At 42.3% G+C, this 17,921-nt stretch overlaps 1 protein-coding gene across 1 annotated transcript in view; it reads right to left on the bottom strand.

Moving 5' to 3' along the window:
• cdh17 (cadherin 17, LI cadherin (liver-intestine)) overlaps window positions 1-17,921 on the bottom strand; it is a 40,992-nt gene that overhangs the window by 8,534 nt on the left and 14,537 nt on the right. Inside the window, exons 6-13 of the mRNA XM_088327201.1 lie at window positions 15,623-15,781; window positions 11,878-12,030; window positions 11,601-11,806; window positions 7,262-7,393; window positions 6,219-6,369; window positions 4,213-4,422; window positions 4,065-4,141; window positions 838-1,026 (exon numbers count right to left, since the gene is read on the bottom strand). Coding sequence (XP_088183327.1) covers window positions 838-1,026; window positions 4,065-4,141; window positions 4,213-4,422; window positions 6,219-6,369; window positions 7,262-7,393; window positions 11,601-11,806; window positions 11,878-12,030; window positions 15,623-15,781 — 1,277 coding nt within the window. The remainder of the gene's footprint in view (window positions 1-837; window positions 1,027-4,064; window positions 4,142-4,212; window positions 4,423-6,218; window positions 6,370-7,261; window positions 7,394-11,600; window positions 11,807-11,877; window positions 12,031-15,622; window positions 15,782-17,921) is intronic.

Raw genomic sequence — 17,921 nt, 5'->3', positions numbered from 1 at the left:
CTACAAAAACTGTAAGTGACCAAACCGTACCAGTTATCTTTAACAAGCCTTTCACAAGTTTTTTGGTCTTTGGGGTCTAGTAGCAAGATAGTGGAGAATAATGTTGGCTTATATTAGCTTAACTTGTTTATTAATCCCGATTTGTTGTGTGTGAGTGTGTGTATCTTTGTATGTGACTTATAGACTCCGAAATGGCGGAACCGATTTTCGTGAAAATGTACACAGTCGTACTTTAGGCCACTGAGGGGGTTTAGCTAGGTTTTGTGTCGAGGCACTCACAAAAAAATACCAATAAAACCGATTAATGTAGCATTCCATTTGGTTGTCAAGCTAAACAAATTCAAACTCATGATAAAACCTGATTGCTATTTCATAAGCGTCACTATAAACTGATGGGCATCACGGCGGGGCAGTGGTTAGCGCGAGTGCGGCACAGTACTCAGGTCTTGAGATCAAACCTCCTGTGTGGAGTTTGCATGTTCTCCCCGTGCACTCCGGTTTCCTTCCACATTCCAAAAACATGCATTATCAGTTTAATTGGCCAGTCCAAATTGTCCCTAGGTGTGAATGAGCGAGTGAATTGTCTGTCTCTGTGTGCCCTGCAACTGGCTGGGAACCAGTTCAGGGTGTCCCCTGCCAACTGCCCGAAGATAGCTGGGATGGGCCCCAGCACCCCCGCGACCCTACTGATGATCAGCTGTGCAGATAACGGACGGATGGACACTATAAACTGATTGCATTTCAAAACAAAGTCCCCCACCTTCCACCTGCTAATGCCTGCCGATGGGCAAGTCGGATGTCATTTCGGACAACGGCGAGAAAGGTTGTCGAACGTACCTTGGCGATTACCACGTGTCCGACGCCTTTCCCGTCCGTTTCCACGGCGAAGACACCGTCGTCGTTTCCGGCCGAGACGTGAAACTCGATGAAGGAACTGCCGCTGTCTGCATCGTCTTCGTCCGAAGCGCTGATGCTGAAGACGGTTTGTCCCACGGCCGCGTCTTCTGCCAACGTGTAGCTGCCATACTGCCAGAGGCATACCACACTTTACTGTTAGTCTACCGATACCTGGGACCCGAAAGAGCCCATGCGGAGTTTGCATGTTTTCCCCTGCTTGCCTCCTCCCACATTCCAAAAACATGCATGTCAGGTGAATTGGCCGGTCCAAATTGTTCCTTAGGTGTGAATGAAAATCCGCAAAGTAACCCCCTCTCCCCCAATTCTTAACACTCTCCTGGGCCTCGCTTACAGCAATAGTCAACAAGAGATAATGGATCGCAGCAGCAAGGGTGCTGTTTAAGGTGGAAGGAACAAAAAAAAAAATAGCTGACAAGCATATTTCCGACTGAGGATAATGGATTGCAGCCAAAGCATTGCTTTTCATTTGAAGCGGTCCAAGATGGCATGCTTCAGCATCACATAAAGAATGCGCTCTGCCACACTCTACACTCATCAATACTCAAACGGGGATAATGGATTGCGGCCACGACAGTGCATTTCTTTTTTTTTGAGAACGGCATGCCTCCTGACAGAAAAATCATTGCTTGTAGCAATATGGCATTGGGGATCATTATTCGCAGGTGCTAGTATGCAGTTCAATTTAGGCGGGACTATAGTAATGGTATCGGTACCAGGCTTTAATAAGGTATCGGTACTCCCGATGGTAGACAATTCCAGTTTTGGCTGCCTTTTTAATAATCATGGACATGTCATTAAATGGTACATTGTAAAATATTTGACCACTAGATGGCACTGTATTGTTCAATGTGACGAAAAACCAATGCCGCAGAGCACAACGTGGCAGCAAGAGGCCAATTAAAGACGACGGCGATTACTAGTTATGAATGGATGGTAAAAGAAATAGAATTCTAGACCTATGATTTTTTTTTATGAAAAAAAATTAACATTGGTATGATAGTTTATGTATTTTTTCCCATTATTCAAATCAATGCTGTTTTATAATGAATTAAGTTTTTTTGTACCACTAGGAGGCACTAAAAAAATTACACTATGTCCCAAGGGAGATTGTGTAATATTTATTGTAATATTTGACCACTAGATGGCACTGTATTGTCCAATGCGACGAAAAACCAGTGCCAAATGAGCGCAGCGTAGCAGCAAGATGCAAAACAAATATGGTAACAACTACTAGCTAAAGATTCATCTTTGTAAAAAAATTACGGTATAAGAGTTCATGTATTTTTGCCTATTACTCAAATCAATGTTTTTTTTGTTTTTTGTTTTTTTTCCTGAATGGAGGTTTTTTGTAACACTAGGAGGCACTACATTTTACACACTGTTTCTTTAAAAGTATATATATATGCGATATAATAAATGGTAACGTTTAGGAAAAAACATTTTGGGGGGAACTTGAATTTGATGTAGGCGGCACGGTGGTTGAGTGTTTAGCACGTCCGCGGCACAGTTCCGAGGTCATGGGATCAAATTCAGCGAACAGCCTTCATATCTGAGTTTGCATGTTCTCCCTGTGCTCGCGTGCGTTTCCCCCCACATTCCAAAAACATGCATTTCAGGTGAATTGGCCGGTCCAAATTGTCCCTAGGTGTGAATGAGAGAGTTTATAATAATAATAATAATAATTTCCTTGTATTGTCATTCTGTGTAACAATGTACACAGAACGAAATGTCGATTGCATCTGACCCGATGCAGCCGCAGCCAAGAGAGGGCGCCGCCGACCACTTTTTAAGTCTTAGGAATGACTCGGCCGGGGCGCGAACCCGAACCTCCCAGTCTCAAAGCGGGCGCCTTACCATCTGTGTGATTCTTCTTAATAGAGTATACGTAGTTATACATGAAAGTCCGCAAAGTAACCCCCTCTACCCCAATTTTCAAAACTCTTCTGGACCTTGCTTACAGCAATAGTCAACTGGGGATAAGGGATCGCAGCAGCAAGGGTGCTGTTAGTTTTAGGTGGAAAGAAAAAAGAAAATAGCTGACAAGCATAACTCCGACTGAGGATAATGGATTGCAGCCAAAGCAGTGCTTTTAATTTGAAGCGGTCCAGCAGCCCGGATAAAAAAAAAAAATGCGCTCTGCCAAACTCTACTCCATTAAATACTCAAACTCCTAGTAGTACATCCATCCATACTCCTTTTCTCTCTCTTGCTTTCCCCTTCTCTCTTTCTCCCCTTCTTTCTTTCCCTCCTCCTCTTTTCTCTCCTTCTCTTTTCTCTCCTTCTCTTTTCTCGTTTTATTTCTCTTTGGATTTCTTTCTTTCTCTCTCTTTCTTCCCGCTCTCTCACTACTTCTCTTTTGATCTCTTTTGTTTCTCATGTTCTCTCTCTCTCTCTCTTTTCTCTCTATATATCACCAATTTTCTTTTTCTTTGTCCCACACAGTCTCTCCCTCCTTCTCTCTCTCTCTCTCTCTCTTTTTGTCTCACTTTCCTTTCTCTCTATGTCTCTCCCTTTCACTCTTTCTTGTCCCACAGTCTCACTTTTTCTCTCCATCTCTTTCTGTTATTTCTTCCTCTCTAATCTACCAGTCCGGCCCCCCAGATAATGTTTGTTCTATCATGTGGCCCCTGAGTTAAAATGAGTTTGACACCCCTGGTTTAGAGAAAAAAGCAGCCGCCAGACCTAACAAAGGTGCCCTCACCCAGTCCCTGCCTGTAGCAATATGTGATCGGGGATAAAGGATTGTGGCCTCAAGAGTGCAGTTCACTTTTTGATGCACAGAAGCCGCAGGCCTGAAAAAAGTTTTTTTATCTTCTCGAATCCTCAAAATGACATCAATAATTTGATTTTTTTAATAGCATTTCTTTAATGTTATATTAATAATAATATAATGACGTTAAACTTGAGGAGGTATACTACATTAGAGTAGTCACGTGGTACATAAGTCTCCACAGTTTTCATTTTGATAGTAGGCTAATTCAGCTAATTTTGCATTCATTATAAGGCTTATATAACGCTTTCCTTTTTCTTGCAGCTCCGAACAAATGTGTTTTTGTTTTTTTCGATCCAGTACGGGTCTTTTAACATTTTGGGTTGCCTGACCGAGATGCACCGAGAAGTAGCGAAAGTTTACGGTTCACACTCACGTCGTTCTTCTCGAAAAGAGGTAGCTCGTTGTTCACATCGATGACCTTGATCACAACATTGCAGATGACGCTGTAAGCTGAAAAATTGAAGGGGGGATACGGTCGATATGCACGTAAACCTTTTGGAGATGTTGCGTATGCCAGGTACCTGGATCACTGACTCTCACGTCCAGTTTGTACAACTGATGTTCCCGGCGCTGCAGCGAACGCAACGCTTGTATCCGACCCGAGTCGGCGTCCACGGTGAAGGCCTGGGGCGAAGTGGCCGGTTGCTGGGACAAGATGCTGTAGGTCAGCAAGGCGTTCAGCGTGGATGCCTCGTCGGCGTCGTGGGCCACCAGTTGGCCGACCGGGCTGCCTGAAAACACAATTCCGTTTCGTTCGTTCATCCGCAGTGTTACGAATAACGCCTTTATAAATAACTGGCTGGAAACCAGTTCAGGGTGTCCCCTGCCCACTGCCTGAAGATACAGTGAAGAAATGAAGTACAGCGGAACCTCGGTTTTCGAACGCCTCTCAGTTCGAACAAATCGGAGTTCGACCAAAAATTTGGAGAAATTCTTGCTTCGCTGTTCGGTCAAAAATTCGGAGTTCGAACGCCGGTAATGCCTGAGTGCGTACGCTAGAGTGCGATGCTGAACTGTAGATCGCCCCCACCCCTCGTGACCAACTGTTATCACGTGCGCACTTGGCTGTTTTTGCTTTCGCTTTTAATATCGGTGAACCGAGTGTTTTAGCCCCTAACTATGCCTACGAAGAAGGTCAATGCGAGCAGGACAGGTAAAAAAAGAAAAGTTGTTCGTCCAACTATTGCCTTTAAGAAAGACATAATAGCTAAATATGAAAGAGGTGTGTGAGTTTCCGATCTTGCCAGGGAATACAGCATGCGCTTTCTGCTGACCACCACAAAGGTAAGAAATCCTATTCATAATTAATCTTTCGTACGGAAGATAACGATAACGCGAACGTACGATTAGCCTGGGTTAGCTTTATGATTCGAGGTAAACATTCAGGGTGTTGGAACTGAGCCCAAAATTCAGGGTGTTGGAACGGAGCCCCATTTCCGATGAAGCGCTAGCCACTTGTGGTGCTAAATGACTTGTAAATGACGTAATTTTTTTATTTTTACACGTTCATGTTAGCGTAATCTTTCTTACGCGAACGTACGATTAGCCTGGGTTAGCTTCATGTTTACGTTAAACATTCATGGTAAACATTCAGGGTGTTGGAACGGATTAAAACGATTTACATTATTTTTAATGGGAAAAATGATTTCGGTGATTGAACAAATCGGTTCTCGAACAGGGTTCTGGAACGGATTATGGTAGAGAACCAAAGTTTCACTGTATTTAAACACCCTGCTATTTTACTATTTCTCCAACTTAGAATTCATGGAGGGGTTTGAAATTTTCATCATAGGTGCATGTCCACACCTGCCTGGTGTGTTCCTCGCTCTTCATGAGGCTCTATGCGCTTTAAACAGACCTCTGAGACTATCACAGTGTCGGTGCATTTATACAAAGCCTCGATTACACACAGGTGGATTCCATTCATTGTTAGTCATTTAGATCAACATTGAATCATTCAGGAATCCTCACTGAACTTTTGGAGTTTGCTGCACTGTAAGTAAAGGGGCTGGATAATTTTGCACACACACTTATTCGTTTTTTATTTGTTAAAAAAGTTCAGATTATTCAATAAAGTGTGTTCCACTTCATGATTGTGTCCCACTTATTGTTGATGCTATACAAGAAATTACAATGTTGAACGTCCGGAACTTTGAACATGTCCCGAATGCAATAAAGAGAGTTCCCTTTTTGCCATATCTCCTCTCTGCGTATATTTTAGGGCGACGCCCACCGACGTTCTCTCTAAAATAAGAGGCTCCCTCAGCATATCAGCTTGTGACCTCCTGCAAAAACGTCATCCCACGTCCTTCGCCAGATGCCAACATACTTATCATTAGTTATTATCCAGCTTCCACAACAAGAGGCGGAAGGTGTTCCTCCTTGAGCCGATCCTGGAAGCACGCACCTTCGATGGAAGGGGCCATCAAAAACCTAAATTTCCGTCTCACAGTGTGTACCTTTCTTCTTTCTATTACAATCACAAGTTTTAACCTTGACAACAAGAACAAAAAGATGGAGCTCTCACCTGCTGGCTCGTCCTCCTGTACTTCAAAAACACTCTCCGCTTGGTCGCAAAAGGGCGCGTTGTCGTTGATGTCCTCCACCACCACTTGGATCTCCATAGGTGGATCCACCTGGTTCCCGTAGTCATCCTCAGCCATCACCACTAGGATGTACTAAAACATGACCAGTCAGATCTCAATGTCAACATTAGGAATATTAAAGTGATGAGATGATTACTATGGAAATATAAGCGGTTAAAGCAGTTTGAATTAGCAATCCATTAAGTACTATTTTGAGGGGGTAGACCATGAAGGATTTTGTACATTTTACTATAGAGGATTTTGTACGATTGAATACAAGTTACATTTATGGAGTACACAAAAAGTGAGCTTCAGGTCAAGCCGTTCCAAATGTGGAATGTTTTGGCTGGGGAATTTCGATAACAGGACTCTGACGGAGAAGGCCCGACGCACAAGGACAGACATAGCGACGCTCTTCTCCGGGATGGTGGAGCCCAGGTGGGGGGCTTTCCGGTCGCGCCCATGGGAGGAGCCGGTACACAAGCATGTGGGGAAAAAAAACGTGAGCCGGGAGAAGAACTTCAGAAGATGAGAGGGTAGATCGAGAGAGAAGGCTTGACAGAGACTCGAGCGACACTAATTCGACTAATTTGGCTAATTCGATGGAGTTCACTTAGTTAAATTATGTAAGAAATTAAATCTGCCCCCGTGTGAAAAGTCGGCTATTCTTGTCTTCTTTTCCCATCAAGAAACGAGCGCGCATTGTTAGGAGAATGCAGGTTGTGTTTGGTTAATGGAGTCACTAATTCGAACAATTTGGTAAACGGTACACTTTAATATTTATACTTCCTAACAACCATTCGATAGATTCAAGAATTTCCCAATGGACATTTGTTCCCATAGGATATTACGTCCTGACCGATTTTTAATTCAGAACCAAGATGGAAAGAGAAATAATCATACAAATGTAAAACAACGCCGATTATAATCACATTACATTATCTAATGTAGTTTAACACTATGCTGATTTAGTCTTTGTCTTTACCATGTCCTTCTCTTCCCTGTCCAGTTCTTCTGTAAGAAGAATGTCTCCATCCTGCGTGATCTGGAAGGGGAACTTCATCTCCCGTTCCTTCTGCACCAGTCTGTAGTTGGCTCTGGGTTCATTGGATTGGACCTAGAACCAGAACAGAAGTGCAACATCCATGAGGTGCAGTAGAAATGTAAAATTAAAAATGTAATAAATGGTTGTATTTATTCAATGCTTTCGTATATAACTTCACAATTTTTGGATTGTTTTTGTTCAAAATCGCTGAATTTTCACATGATCTTAAAAGTATAATTAATACAATACGTTTTTTTCTGGCTTTTGATTTTGGAGACATGCAAAAGAGATTGCAAAGGACGCCAGTTTGTTATTTTGATGATTATTGCGCACTGTTTTTCGCCAGTATGAACTGTTTACATCATTGTCACTATCGTCCAGTCATGTTGTTGTTCTTTGATTTTCACACCCTCTAAGGCAGATTGGCTTTTGTAACTTAGGAGATTTAATAAAAAGAAAGAGCTCGGGAGAGGGCGTTTAGAACAGGTTGGAACCTAATATCTGAGGTTTTCTCCCCTGTTCTCCTTGCAAGTTTGAAATCAACAGATGTCTCATCTCATCTCGTCTCATTAGCTGCACCGCTTATCCTCAGTAGGGTCGCGGGGGTGCTGGAGCCCATCCCAGCAATCATCGGGCAGTGGGCAGGGGACACCCTGAACGGGTTGCCAGCCAATCGGAGGGCACACAGGGACAGACAACTCGCTCGCGCATTCACACCTAAGGACAATTTGGACCGGCCAATCCACCTGAAATGCATGTCTTTGGAATGTGGGAGGAAACCGGAGTGCCCGGAGGAAACCCACGCAAGCACGGGGAGAACATACAAACTCCGCACAGGAAGTCCGGTAGCTGGATTTAAACTCACACAGGAGGTTCCCAAGACCTTAGAACTGTGCCGCACACGCGCTAACCACTGCACCGCCGTGCTGCCCATCAACAGATGTCTTCTCTCCCTATTTTGAGTGGCTACTAAAGTTTAACCTTATCATACAAATAGTACAGACGCTCCCCTACTAACGACCATTCGACTTGGTAGATACGAACATTTTTTGGGGGATGTTGAAAAACAAGTTATTATTTGTATTGTGTCCACCTTTTCCCGAGTACAGGACAGTACTGTAGTGCTTCTTTTCGCCGCTACCGGCGTGTGGTGGCGCTGTGAGAGTTCACCCAGCATCCACCATGAAGTAAAAAAATACGCTTCCTCTTCCTAGTTGGTGTGTAAACATTCTATACTGTCCATACCTGTCAACCTCCACGGCTCTATGCCCGTACAAACTGTCGTATTTTCCTTTGAAAAATACAAACTAATATTACACCCAGGGTTGGGTAGGGTTACTTTAACTTGATGACTTTCAATTACTTTTGGATTACTCCAATAGCAAATATGCTAATAAAAGACAAAAGAAACTAAATATGAATATAATTATGACTCACAACACGTGGTAAGCTTTCTCTCCTGGCTTTGATCTCTTTGATCTCCGGCAAAACTAACATAAAATGCGACACAAACAAAATGAAAATAAATCCAAACAGCTTGCCAACATCATTTCTGCCGTTCCATGTGTTCCGTTACTCCCCAAGCATACAAAAAATTTAGTCATTTTATTCATATTTAGTTTCTTTTGTCTTTTATTAGCATATTTGGTATTAGAGTAATCCAAAAGTAATTGAAAGTAATCAAGTTAAAGTAACCCTACCCAACCCTGCTTGCACCATATTTTTTCGGAATGATGCATGATGGGAAATCCCCAGGCAGCAGACGCATACGCACAGTATCATCAAACCGCTCGCTTCGTTTGCAACGAAAAACACCGATACCGAGATAGAGGCTACCGCGGCGAACTCGTTTGGCTTGATTGATTTGCCGTTTCGTCATAGTCGGTGTATACTGGATGGTACCCATCATTGAGAAATTTGCGTTTTTCCGTACAGATTTTCTCGTACCTCGTACACGTCTTAAAATGCATAATAAACGTACTTTGTACGGCAAAAACGTTCTGGTTGACAGGTATGACTGTCCATGTCTATACTATTTCCAGCGCAAAGAACTTTGACATTTTTATTGTTTAATATCTTGTGCATCCATTCAATATGGTTAGTGTAAAGTGTAAAGAAAAGGTGAGCCGTTTCTTTGGAAATGAAAATGGAATAAGAAAGCTTGATGCAGTTGAAAAAATGGTTGGATCGCTTTTTTTTCGTCCACTGTCTACCACGGAGGAGGACCTCTTGAAGCGCATCTTCCAAAAGTAAGTTAAACCCAACTTTATTTATCTTTATAGAGCGTATTATTTTATGAAATGTTTTATTTTTTTAGTACAAAACATTACAGGTTACATATACAAACCTTAAGCAACTTACGAACAAATTTAACTGACGAACGATCGTCCGTTATCTCGTTCGTAAGTCGGGAAGCTTCTGTACGTAATATTTTACTATGCTGAGCGCCAGCAGTTGCAGAGAGAGCCACGCAATTCTCTTACCTTATGGCAGAGGGCGATGGAGAGACCATGGATTCTTATTTGGCACACACCTCAATCCCAAACAATTATTACTAGTATGTACGTCAAACCATCCAATGAGTTTTTTTTTTTTTTGTTGCATAGACTTTTTTTCATAATGGAGGAACACCGATGAATGGATGGTTTATTCAAAAAGAAATAGACTTCATTTCTGGGTAAGGGAAGGCATCAAAGTTGTTTTTCTTTATGCTTCAGTTTATGTATTACTTTCTTGCTCTGACATTCAGATGATAAATAAGAAATTAGGTCCATTTATTTGTAAATCTGACTGAGCCTCACTAGACACGAACTTAAACCCACGTCACTGACCTATTGTCATGTCCTGCACGGTTGTCATGGCGCCCAGCTGGCCCCGCCCCTTGACACCGGCTGACCTGCATTTTCCTGATTACTCCTATGGGTACTTAAACGCGCCTTTTGGAACTGCCCTTGGCCAGACCGTTGTTTACCCTTGTTGAAAACCTGTTCATGCCTGTTTGATACCTGTTTATCCTTGTTGTGCTTGTTGGACTTTGTTGCACTTCGGTGTAACATTCTGAGAGATTCCTGCAAATTCTGTTTAATCCCGTTAAATGTCTTGTCTGTAGTTTTGCCTGCATTTGAGCCTGCTTTGTTTTGTTTTCGGTCCGTTTGTGTGTTGGACAACTTTTCTTTCTCGATTAAAGTGACAGATCGTCTACGCAAATGAGTTCCAACTACCGTATTTTCCGCACTATAAGGCGCACCTAAAAGCCTTTATTTTTTTCAAAAGCTGACCATGCGCCTTATAATACAGTGCGCCTTATTTATGGATCAATATTAAGTTGCAAAGTCTTCCAACTAACTTGCATCCGCCGACTAGATTTTCCCCCGAACGCCAAGTTGTCCGCGGTGTATGCTGGGATTTATTTACCGGCGTTTCATTGGCTAACCAATGTGTCAATCACCATTTGAATCGATCACTATTGGCTAAAGTTATTCGGAGGTCAAGGGGCGGATCCTTTTTATCATTTACAGGCTGGCATAGGCTTAAACTGCAAAACAAAGCCTGCAATTGGCCGAAAAAGATGAATGTGTATAGCACGTGGTTGACGGCATACAGAAAGCATTTTTTACTATTCTGTATTTGTATTTTATTCTCCTGGATTTACTAAACTCACGGATATAAGAGGACCATGGCTACACATTATTATTGAACACAACGACTTCGGTGAGCTACTCTGGCTAAATATTTTCCCTGTATCTTGTTTCAGACTGAACTCGATGTTTCTGTGATAAGCGATGCAGATAATGGATGGAATGGAGTGTCTATTTTTAAATTAAACACAATTCCAAGTGTTTATTGTCATATGCACAGTAAAGTTCCGAGCGAAAAAGAAAATAGAAACTAAGGAATGTTTGGCATTTTTTGAATCCCAAGACTTTAACCTTCCAAATGATTTTTGGAACGATGCATTTGAGTGATTGGTGACATCGTACAGACACTGTTTCCGTACATGTCTGAGACACGTATTTGCTTCTTTGCAACCTTTCGGAATGTTAAGGGGATAATAAGTTGGACTAAACTATCTGACTGTTTTGTCGACGTTCCCATTGTAGCGCCTTATAATCCGGTGCGTCTTATGTATGTCAAATATAGGGCCAAAAACTATTTTTTCGGGGTGCGCCCTATAACCCGGTGCGCCTTATAGTCGTGAAAATACGGTACCTGCTTCCCGACCCGTTTCAAGACAGTCCCGTTCCGTTTCGTGACACGAATGCTACCTCCTCTTCCCCACCTTTGTAATCAATCGTGGGTAGATTCCTTCCATGTGCTCCTGGATGAGGATCTTGCCAGGGTTGACCCACAAGTTGGGCTGCACCGCGATGTGCACCCGCGTGTTGCCGCTCAGCGCCATCTCCGACGCGCCTCCCATGTCGTGGACCTTCACGATGAGGGTGTAGTCCGGGTCCTCCAGGGGGTTCAGGTTGCTGCGTCTCATCTCTACAGAAAGAGCAGAAGATCGAAGGTGAACCAGGGTTTGAATGGACTTCAATTGGAGGCTGGACACATACCTGCTCTCTCTACGCAGGTGAAGAAGGGGTTTTGTTCAAAGGGGACGGTTGGCGAAGGGCAGTAGTCGCTAAATTTAGCTTTGAGGGAGTCGGAGCTGCGTTCTTCACCTCTGGCGAACTGGATTGTGACTCCAGCATTCAGCAGTTTCTCACCTGAGCCACAAAGGTAGAATCAAGAACTATGAGTAGAATTATTTCAGAAAATATTCTCGCTTTCTCCAAGAACAACCTCAAACATAACTGTTGTCACTATGAAACACTGTAACGCCAGATCTTTTTGAGAAATTAATCTTGTAAGGTCTTGAAGACTGACACAAATTTACCTTTTCATGTTTATCATGGTTAAGTTGTTATAAAGTAAATTAAATAAATCTCATTTCTAAGGTGATTCATAATATACATACCCCCTTTGTGACCCTACTGAAGATGAATGGATTGATAGATGCATACCTATTAAGCTCCAGGGCTCCATGCCCTTACAAAATTTTGTATTTTCCTTTACAAAATACAAAATAATCTTACTCCATATTTTTTTTTTCAAACGTGTTTATTTATGCAGTTTAGTATGTTATATTGTACATGTGTTTCCTTATATCATATATAATGTTAATTAAATCAAAGCAAGTGAGCCATTTGAGAGCCGGCTCTCTTTAATGAGTTGAGCCGAAAAAGCCGGTTCACTAAAAAGAGACGGACTTGCATTCACTACACAACTACCACGGAATGATGCATGATGGGATATCCCCAGGTGGCAGACGCATGTGCACAGTAGCATCAAACGGCTCGCTTAGTTTGCAACAAAAAAAAAACGATACCAAGGATAGAGGCTACCGCAGCGAACTGACTTGATTGATTTGCCGTTTGGTGATAGTCGGTGTATACCGGATGGTACCCATCATTGACAAATTTGCGTTTTTCCGTACAGATTTTCTTGTACGTCGTACACGTCTTAAAATGCATAATAAACGTACTTCGTACGCCAAAAACGCACATGTTGACAGGTATGTGGATGTAAGTAAAATTATGATAATAATTATAAAAATGTATTGTGTAAATATGTATTGGTCATTTACCACCGGTAACCGGCACCAATCACCTCCCTGCTCCGTCACTGCACCCTGATCTGTTCCACCTGTCTGTTCTCGTTTACCACCAGCTGTTCTGAATTCCCTGCCAATGAAGCTCTGTATTTAAAGCCCTTTCTCACAGCCTACCTTTGTCAGATCGTCTGAAAAGCCTACACCCGGAACCTGTTTGTCTGCGATTCTGACTCTGAACCTAGACCTGTTTGACCCTTCTGCCTTCACTTCTGCCCCGGGTTTCCAGACTCGTGTCTTACCTACTCCAAGACCTGCCACACCAACCTTGTTGCTCAGTTTCCTCTTCGTTCAAACTTTCAAGCCATCTTCCTTAAAGGTAGTCCCAAATCTCCACTTTGAGATTTCTCTTCACTCCAAGACCCACTCTCCCGTTTCCCCCATCCCTAAATAAACTTTCTTAACGTGACGCAATTGGGGTCCTCGTCTGTCTGATCCGTGACAAATTTTGACTAGTAATTTAAGAATTGCTTATTTTACCTTTTTTAAAAAAAATACAAATACACACTAATTTACATGCAAAATTAGGTATACTTTGATTGTTGTCTCGTCAATATCTTTATTCCATAAGCATATTTATACAGTATTTGGTTTAATTTAATATTCTGTCATTAGTATACACCATATTGCATTGTTTCAATTGACAATAATTTTTTCTCCTCATATAGAAATTGTATATTCAAACTTTTTAAAGACTTTATAATTCTCAAACATTACACTGTTGATCCTCTCAACATATGCCAAATATTTTTTAAAAAAGCACTGTTCAGTTGTATTTAGTTATTTTCCCCCAGGTATGTTTACGTAAACCTTTATGTATGTATTATTTTACTTTGAAATATTATATTTATAATAATAACATTATATATGATCATGTTACGCATCTGGGTTCTACTGCCGTTCTGGTTCTGACATATACAGTTTTGGTTCATTACAAATTGTGTACGCCATATGATATTTTTGTACGGGAAATAAATACACTGCTTGTGTTTTTTACTTGGTAAATAAAAAAAAAACTTGTTCGCACAAATTATCTTTGTTTTTATTCTACATAGTTTATAGTGATTAAAAAGGCGCTGCATTGTGTTTGTAAGGTTTATTTTGTACAAGCCACACTGAAATAGTCATAAAAATCTCATTCACTCATTCGAACCTTCCCTCCCTCCGTCCCTCCCTGCCAACCAACCTCCCTCCCTCACTCACTCACTGACTTATTTACTTAATCCCTCCATCCTTCCCTCCCTCACTCATTCACTTGCTCACTCACTCAACTTCCACTCACTGAGGGAAATTGCAATCATTATAGGCGGTGTCCGCAACTTGTAAATTTTGGTACTCTCTGCTGCCATCTCCTGGCTGAACGTCGTGACCATAGCCTCAGTCACCTCGAGTACTGCACTAATAAACTCTTATTTTTTTTAATATATTTTTCGGGGTTTGAGTAGTTTCTGAAACAGGCCTTTTCTTACATTTATCACTTTCAGGCTACACCAACAAAAATCCCTGGGGATGTGCATCAAATCCTAATACAGTGGAACCTCGGTTTTCGAACGCCTCTCAGTTCGAACAAATCGGAGTCCGACCAAAAATTTCGAGAAATTCTTGCTTCGCTGTTCGGTCAAAAAATCGGAGTTCTAACGCCGGTCATGCGTGAGTGGGTACGCTAGGGTGTGATGCTGAGCGGCGTACGGGTGTAGATCGCTCTTTTCCTGACCAACTGTTATCGCGTGCGGACGTGCTTCGTTTTGCTTTCGCTTTTAATATAGGTGTACGAAGTCTTTTAGCCCCTAATTATGTCTCCGAAGAAAGTCAGTGCAAGCAGCAAAGTTGCTACAGGTGAAAAAAGAAAAGTAGTGCGTACAACTACTCCACCTGCGCCTTCTGCTGACCACCACAAAGGTAAGAAATCCTATTCATAATTCTTTTCTTTATCCTTTTTTTTATTCTTACACGTTCATGTTAGCGTAATCTTTCGTACGGAAGATTATGATAACGCGAACGTACGATTAGCCTGGGTTAGCTTTAAGTTTACATTCAAGCTAAACATTCAGGGTGTTGGAACGGATTAAAACGATTTACATTGTTTTTAATGGGAAAAATGATTTCGGTGATCGAACAAATGGGTTTTCGAACAGGGTTCTGGAACGGATTACGGTCGAGAACCGAGGTTCCACTGTACTGTACGACTTTCAACTTTTTAAGGACAATTTAAACGACGCACCACACCTTTAATAAAGCGACTACTGGCTGAGGTTGACAGGTCTTCATCATGTTTGCCTGAACAAAAATGCTCATTTCAAAACGGAAGCCCAAGTATACGTTTAGCAACATACCTAAAAGGCGATACTTCAGTACTTTAATGCACAAAAAAACAACTAAAAAAAGGACTCTAATGTATGAAATGAGTGGCATTCACGCAGATGCGACTAGTTTTTTCGAAATCACGTGCCGCCTGCCTAAAAGCAATCACACACCCGCAATCTCACGCGACACATTCGGGCAATCTGCCACCAATCTGCGCTAATCTCGCCCGCACAAAATGATCTGAATCATCTGCTTTCACTCTGTGCTGCCAGATTAAGACCAGAGATGATTGATTTCTGGCCCTCCGCACGTGTCGAAACGCAGGGGCGGGGCCAAGTCCGAACCTTGCTCAGTGGCGGAGATCTCGCCAGTGACCGGATCCACCTGGAAAAGCAGTGTGTCGTGGCGGTTGGGGATCTGGCTGACCAGGCTGTACGTCAATTGAGCGTTGGGCGTGGCGGGGTCGTCTTCGTCCAGTGCAAAAACCCGGGTGAACGGGACCCCTGAAACGAGAACACCGGGGTCAGAGTTCAAGTTAAGAAAATCGGCTTTCCGGAATTATATAGATAGTTCCTAAACATGTTAGCAACGTCTGGGCAACCAGAGTAGTGGCGGCCATGCTGGATAGATGTAAGTTTACCTCATTATTATTGTGATTGACTTTCGAAATATGGTGATCAGAGCTCTAGTTTGGCTGTCGTTAAACGTACCGGGATAAATTACAACAGCAAATGATAATTACTATGCAAACAAGACCCATAAGCCTGTGGTGTAGGGGTTAAGGTTCAAAGAAGGCAATCTCTAGGACTTGTTTTAGCCAGCAAAGGGCAAATTATCATAAGCATGGCATTTTAGCGTGCCCGGGCCATCGCCAGGGGTCCATCCATCCATCCATCCATCCATCCATTATCTGCATTATCTGAGATGAGTCAGCGGACCAGCGTTTGACCTGAAGCATGTGAATGCCTGCATGGACCAGCTGGCAGAGATGGGAAGCTACGTCGTGGCCGTCATAGACTTTCTGGACTAATTTACAGGCTGGGGGCGTCGCTGCTGTCATGCACTTTACGGACAAATTTTCAACATGTTACCTAGTGTTTACTATGTTTGTGTACTGTATTGCTAAATAATTCATCCTAGTCATCCTGAAAGGGGGATACCACTTGTGAGGTCCCTTTCTCAAGGTTTCTCTTTTTGCTGGTTTAAGATCAGGTAATTGTGTCATTGTAATCCTGTGCAGTCCTTTGAGACATTTTTTGTGATTAAGGGCTATATAAATCAATTTGACTTGACTAGACGCTTATCCTCAGTAGGGTCGCAGGGGTGCTGGAGCCCATCCCAGCTATCTTCGGGCAGTGGGCAGGGGACACCTTCAACTGGTTGCCAGGTAGTCGCAGGGCACATAGGGACAGACAATCGCTCATTCAAACCTAGGGACAATTTGAACTGGCCAATTAACCTGACATGCATGTTTTTGGAATGTGGGAGGAAACCGGAGTGCCCGGAGGAAACCCACGCAAGCACGGAGAGAACATGCAAACTCCACACAGGAGGTTCGATCTCATGCCCTCCACTCACCGGATGAAGGTGCAATCTTTTTGGCCAGAGTTTCAGGGACACTCTTGGTATTCTTTTATGGGTTCATACGAATTTTTCATGGGCAAATTTAAGCAGTTTTGAAAGACTTTCATAGCCATTTTTCCAATTTCTCCAGAAATCTGGTGTAAATTATGTTTTTTGCTGATCCACTAATATATCACGCAAGCACGGGGAGAACACACAAACTCCGCACAGGAAGCCTGGAGCTGGATTTGAACCCACGACAGGTTCCCATGACATGAACTGTGCCGCACAAGCGCTAACCACTGCGCCGCCGTGCTGCCCAGTTGCAGGAAGTTCTTCCCATTATAATTTACCATTGGGGAAGGCTGCCTTAAAATTTTGCAATTGATTCATTATTCTTGCACTAAATTTATAATCCCAAAGGTTAGGACAACCAGGAAAAGTATGTGTGTGTCTGTGTGAGGAGTCAAACTTTGGAACAATTTACAAGACGAGATCAAACAATGTCCAACTATTCACGTGTTCAAATTTAAATACAGAAAAACATTGCTGGCGGAATACAGAGTTGAAGAAAATGGGGTATGAGTGATACGAGAGATTGGGAATAGAAGGTCTACAACTATGGTTAACTTTGTTGTTATTGTTGCTATTGCTATATCATAACTGTCATTATTAATATTATTACTATTGTTGTGCTTATCATTGGTGTATTTAATAGGGAGGATGAAGGGGTAGGGATTATAAGCATCTGCTTCTTGCTACCCCTTTTAGAACATATTATGTAACATTATTTTGTTGTTGAGTCATTGTTTTTGTTCTGTTTTTATTTTAATGTTCGAAATAAAATTTTCATTCATTCGTTCATTCAATACACGTTTCACAGTGGCCTGTTTAGGTGTAGAATTTAAAAGGAATGCAGCTGGCATTGGTTTTCCATACAAACTAAAGGCAGCTGCAGTTAATCAAAAGCGAAGAAGAAAGGTAAAGTGAAGCCACCAGAGAGCAGTGTCAGCATCATTTTGAAGGGGACTTTTTGAGAAACATGGCGACAATGTCAAGCATTTACAAGCACTTACAAGT

This window comes from Urocampus carinirostris, chromosome 2, assembly GCF_059441175.1.
Source record: "Urocampus carinirostris isolate Australia breed hairy pipefish chromosome 2, RoL_Ucar_1.0, whole genome shotgun sequence".
NCBI classification, from domain to species: domain Eukaryota; kingdom Metazoa; phylum Chordata; class Actinopteri; order Syngnathiformes; family Syngnathidae; genus Urocampus; species Urocampus carinirostris.
Note: the sequence above shows the minus strand (reverse complement) of the source record. Positions and strands in the feature narration are given on the sequence as shown.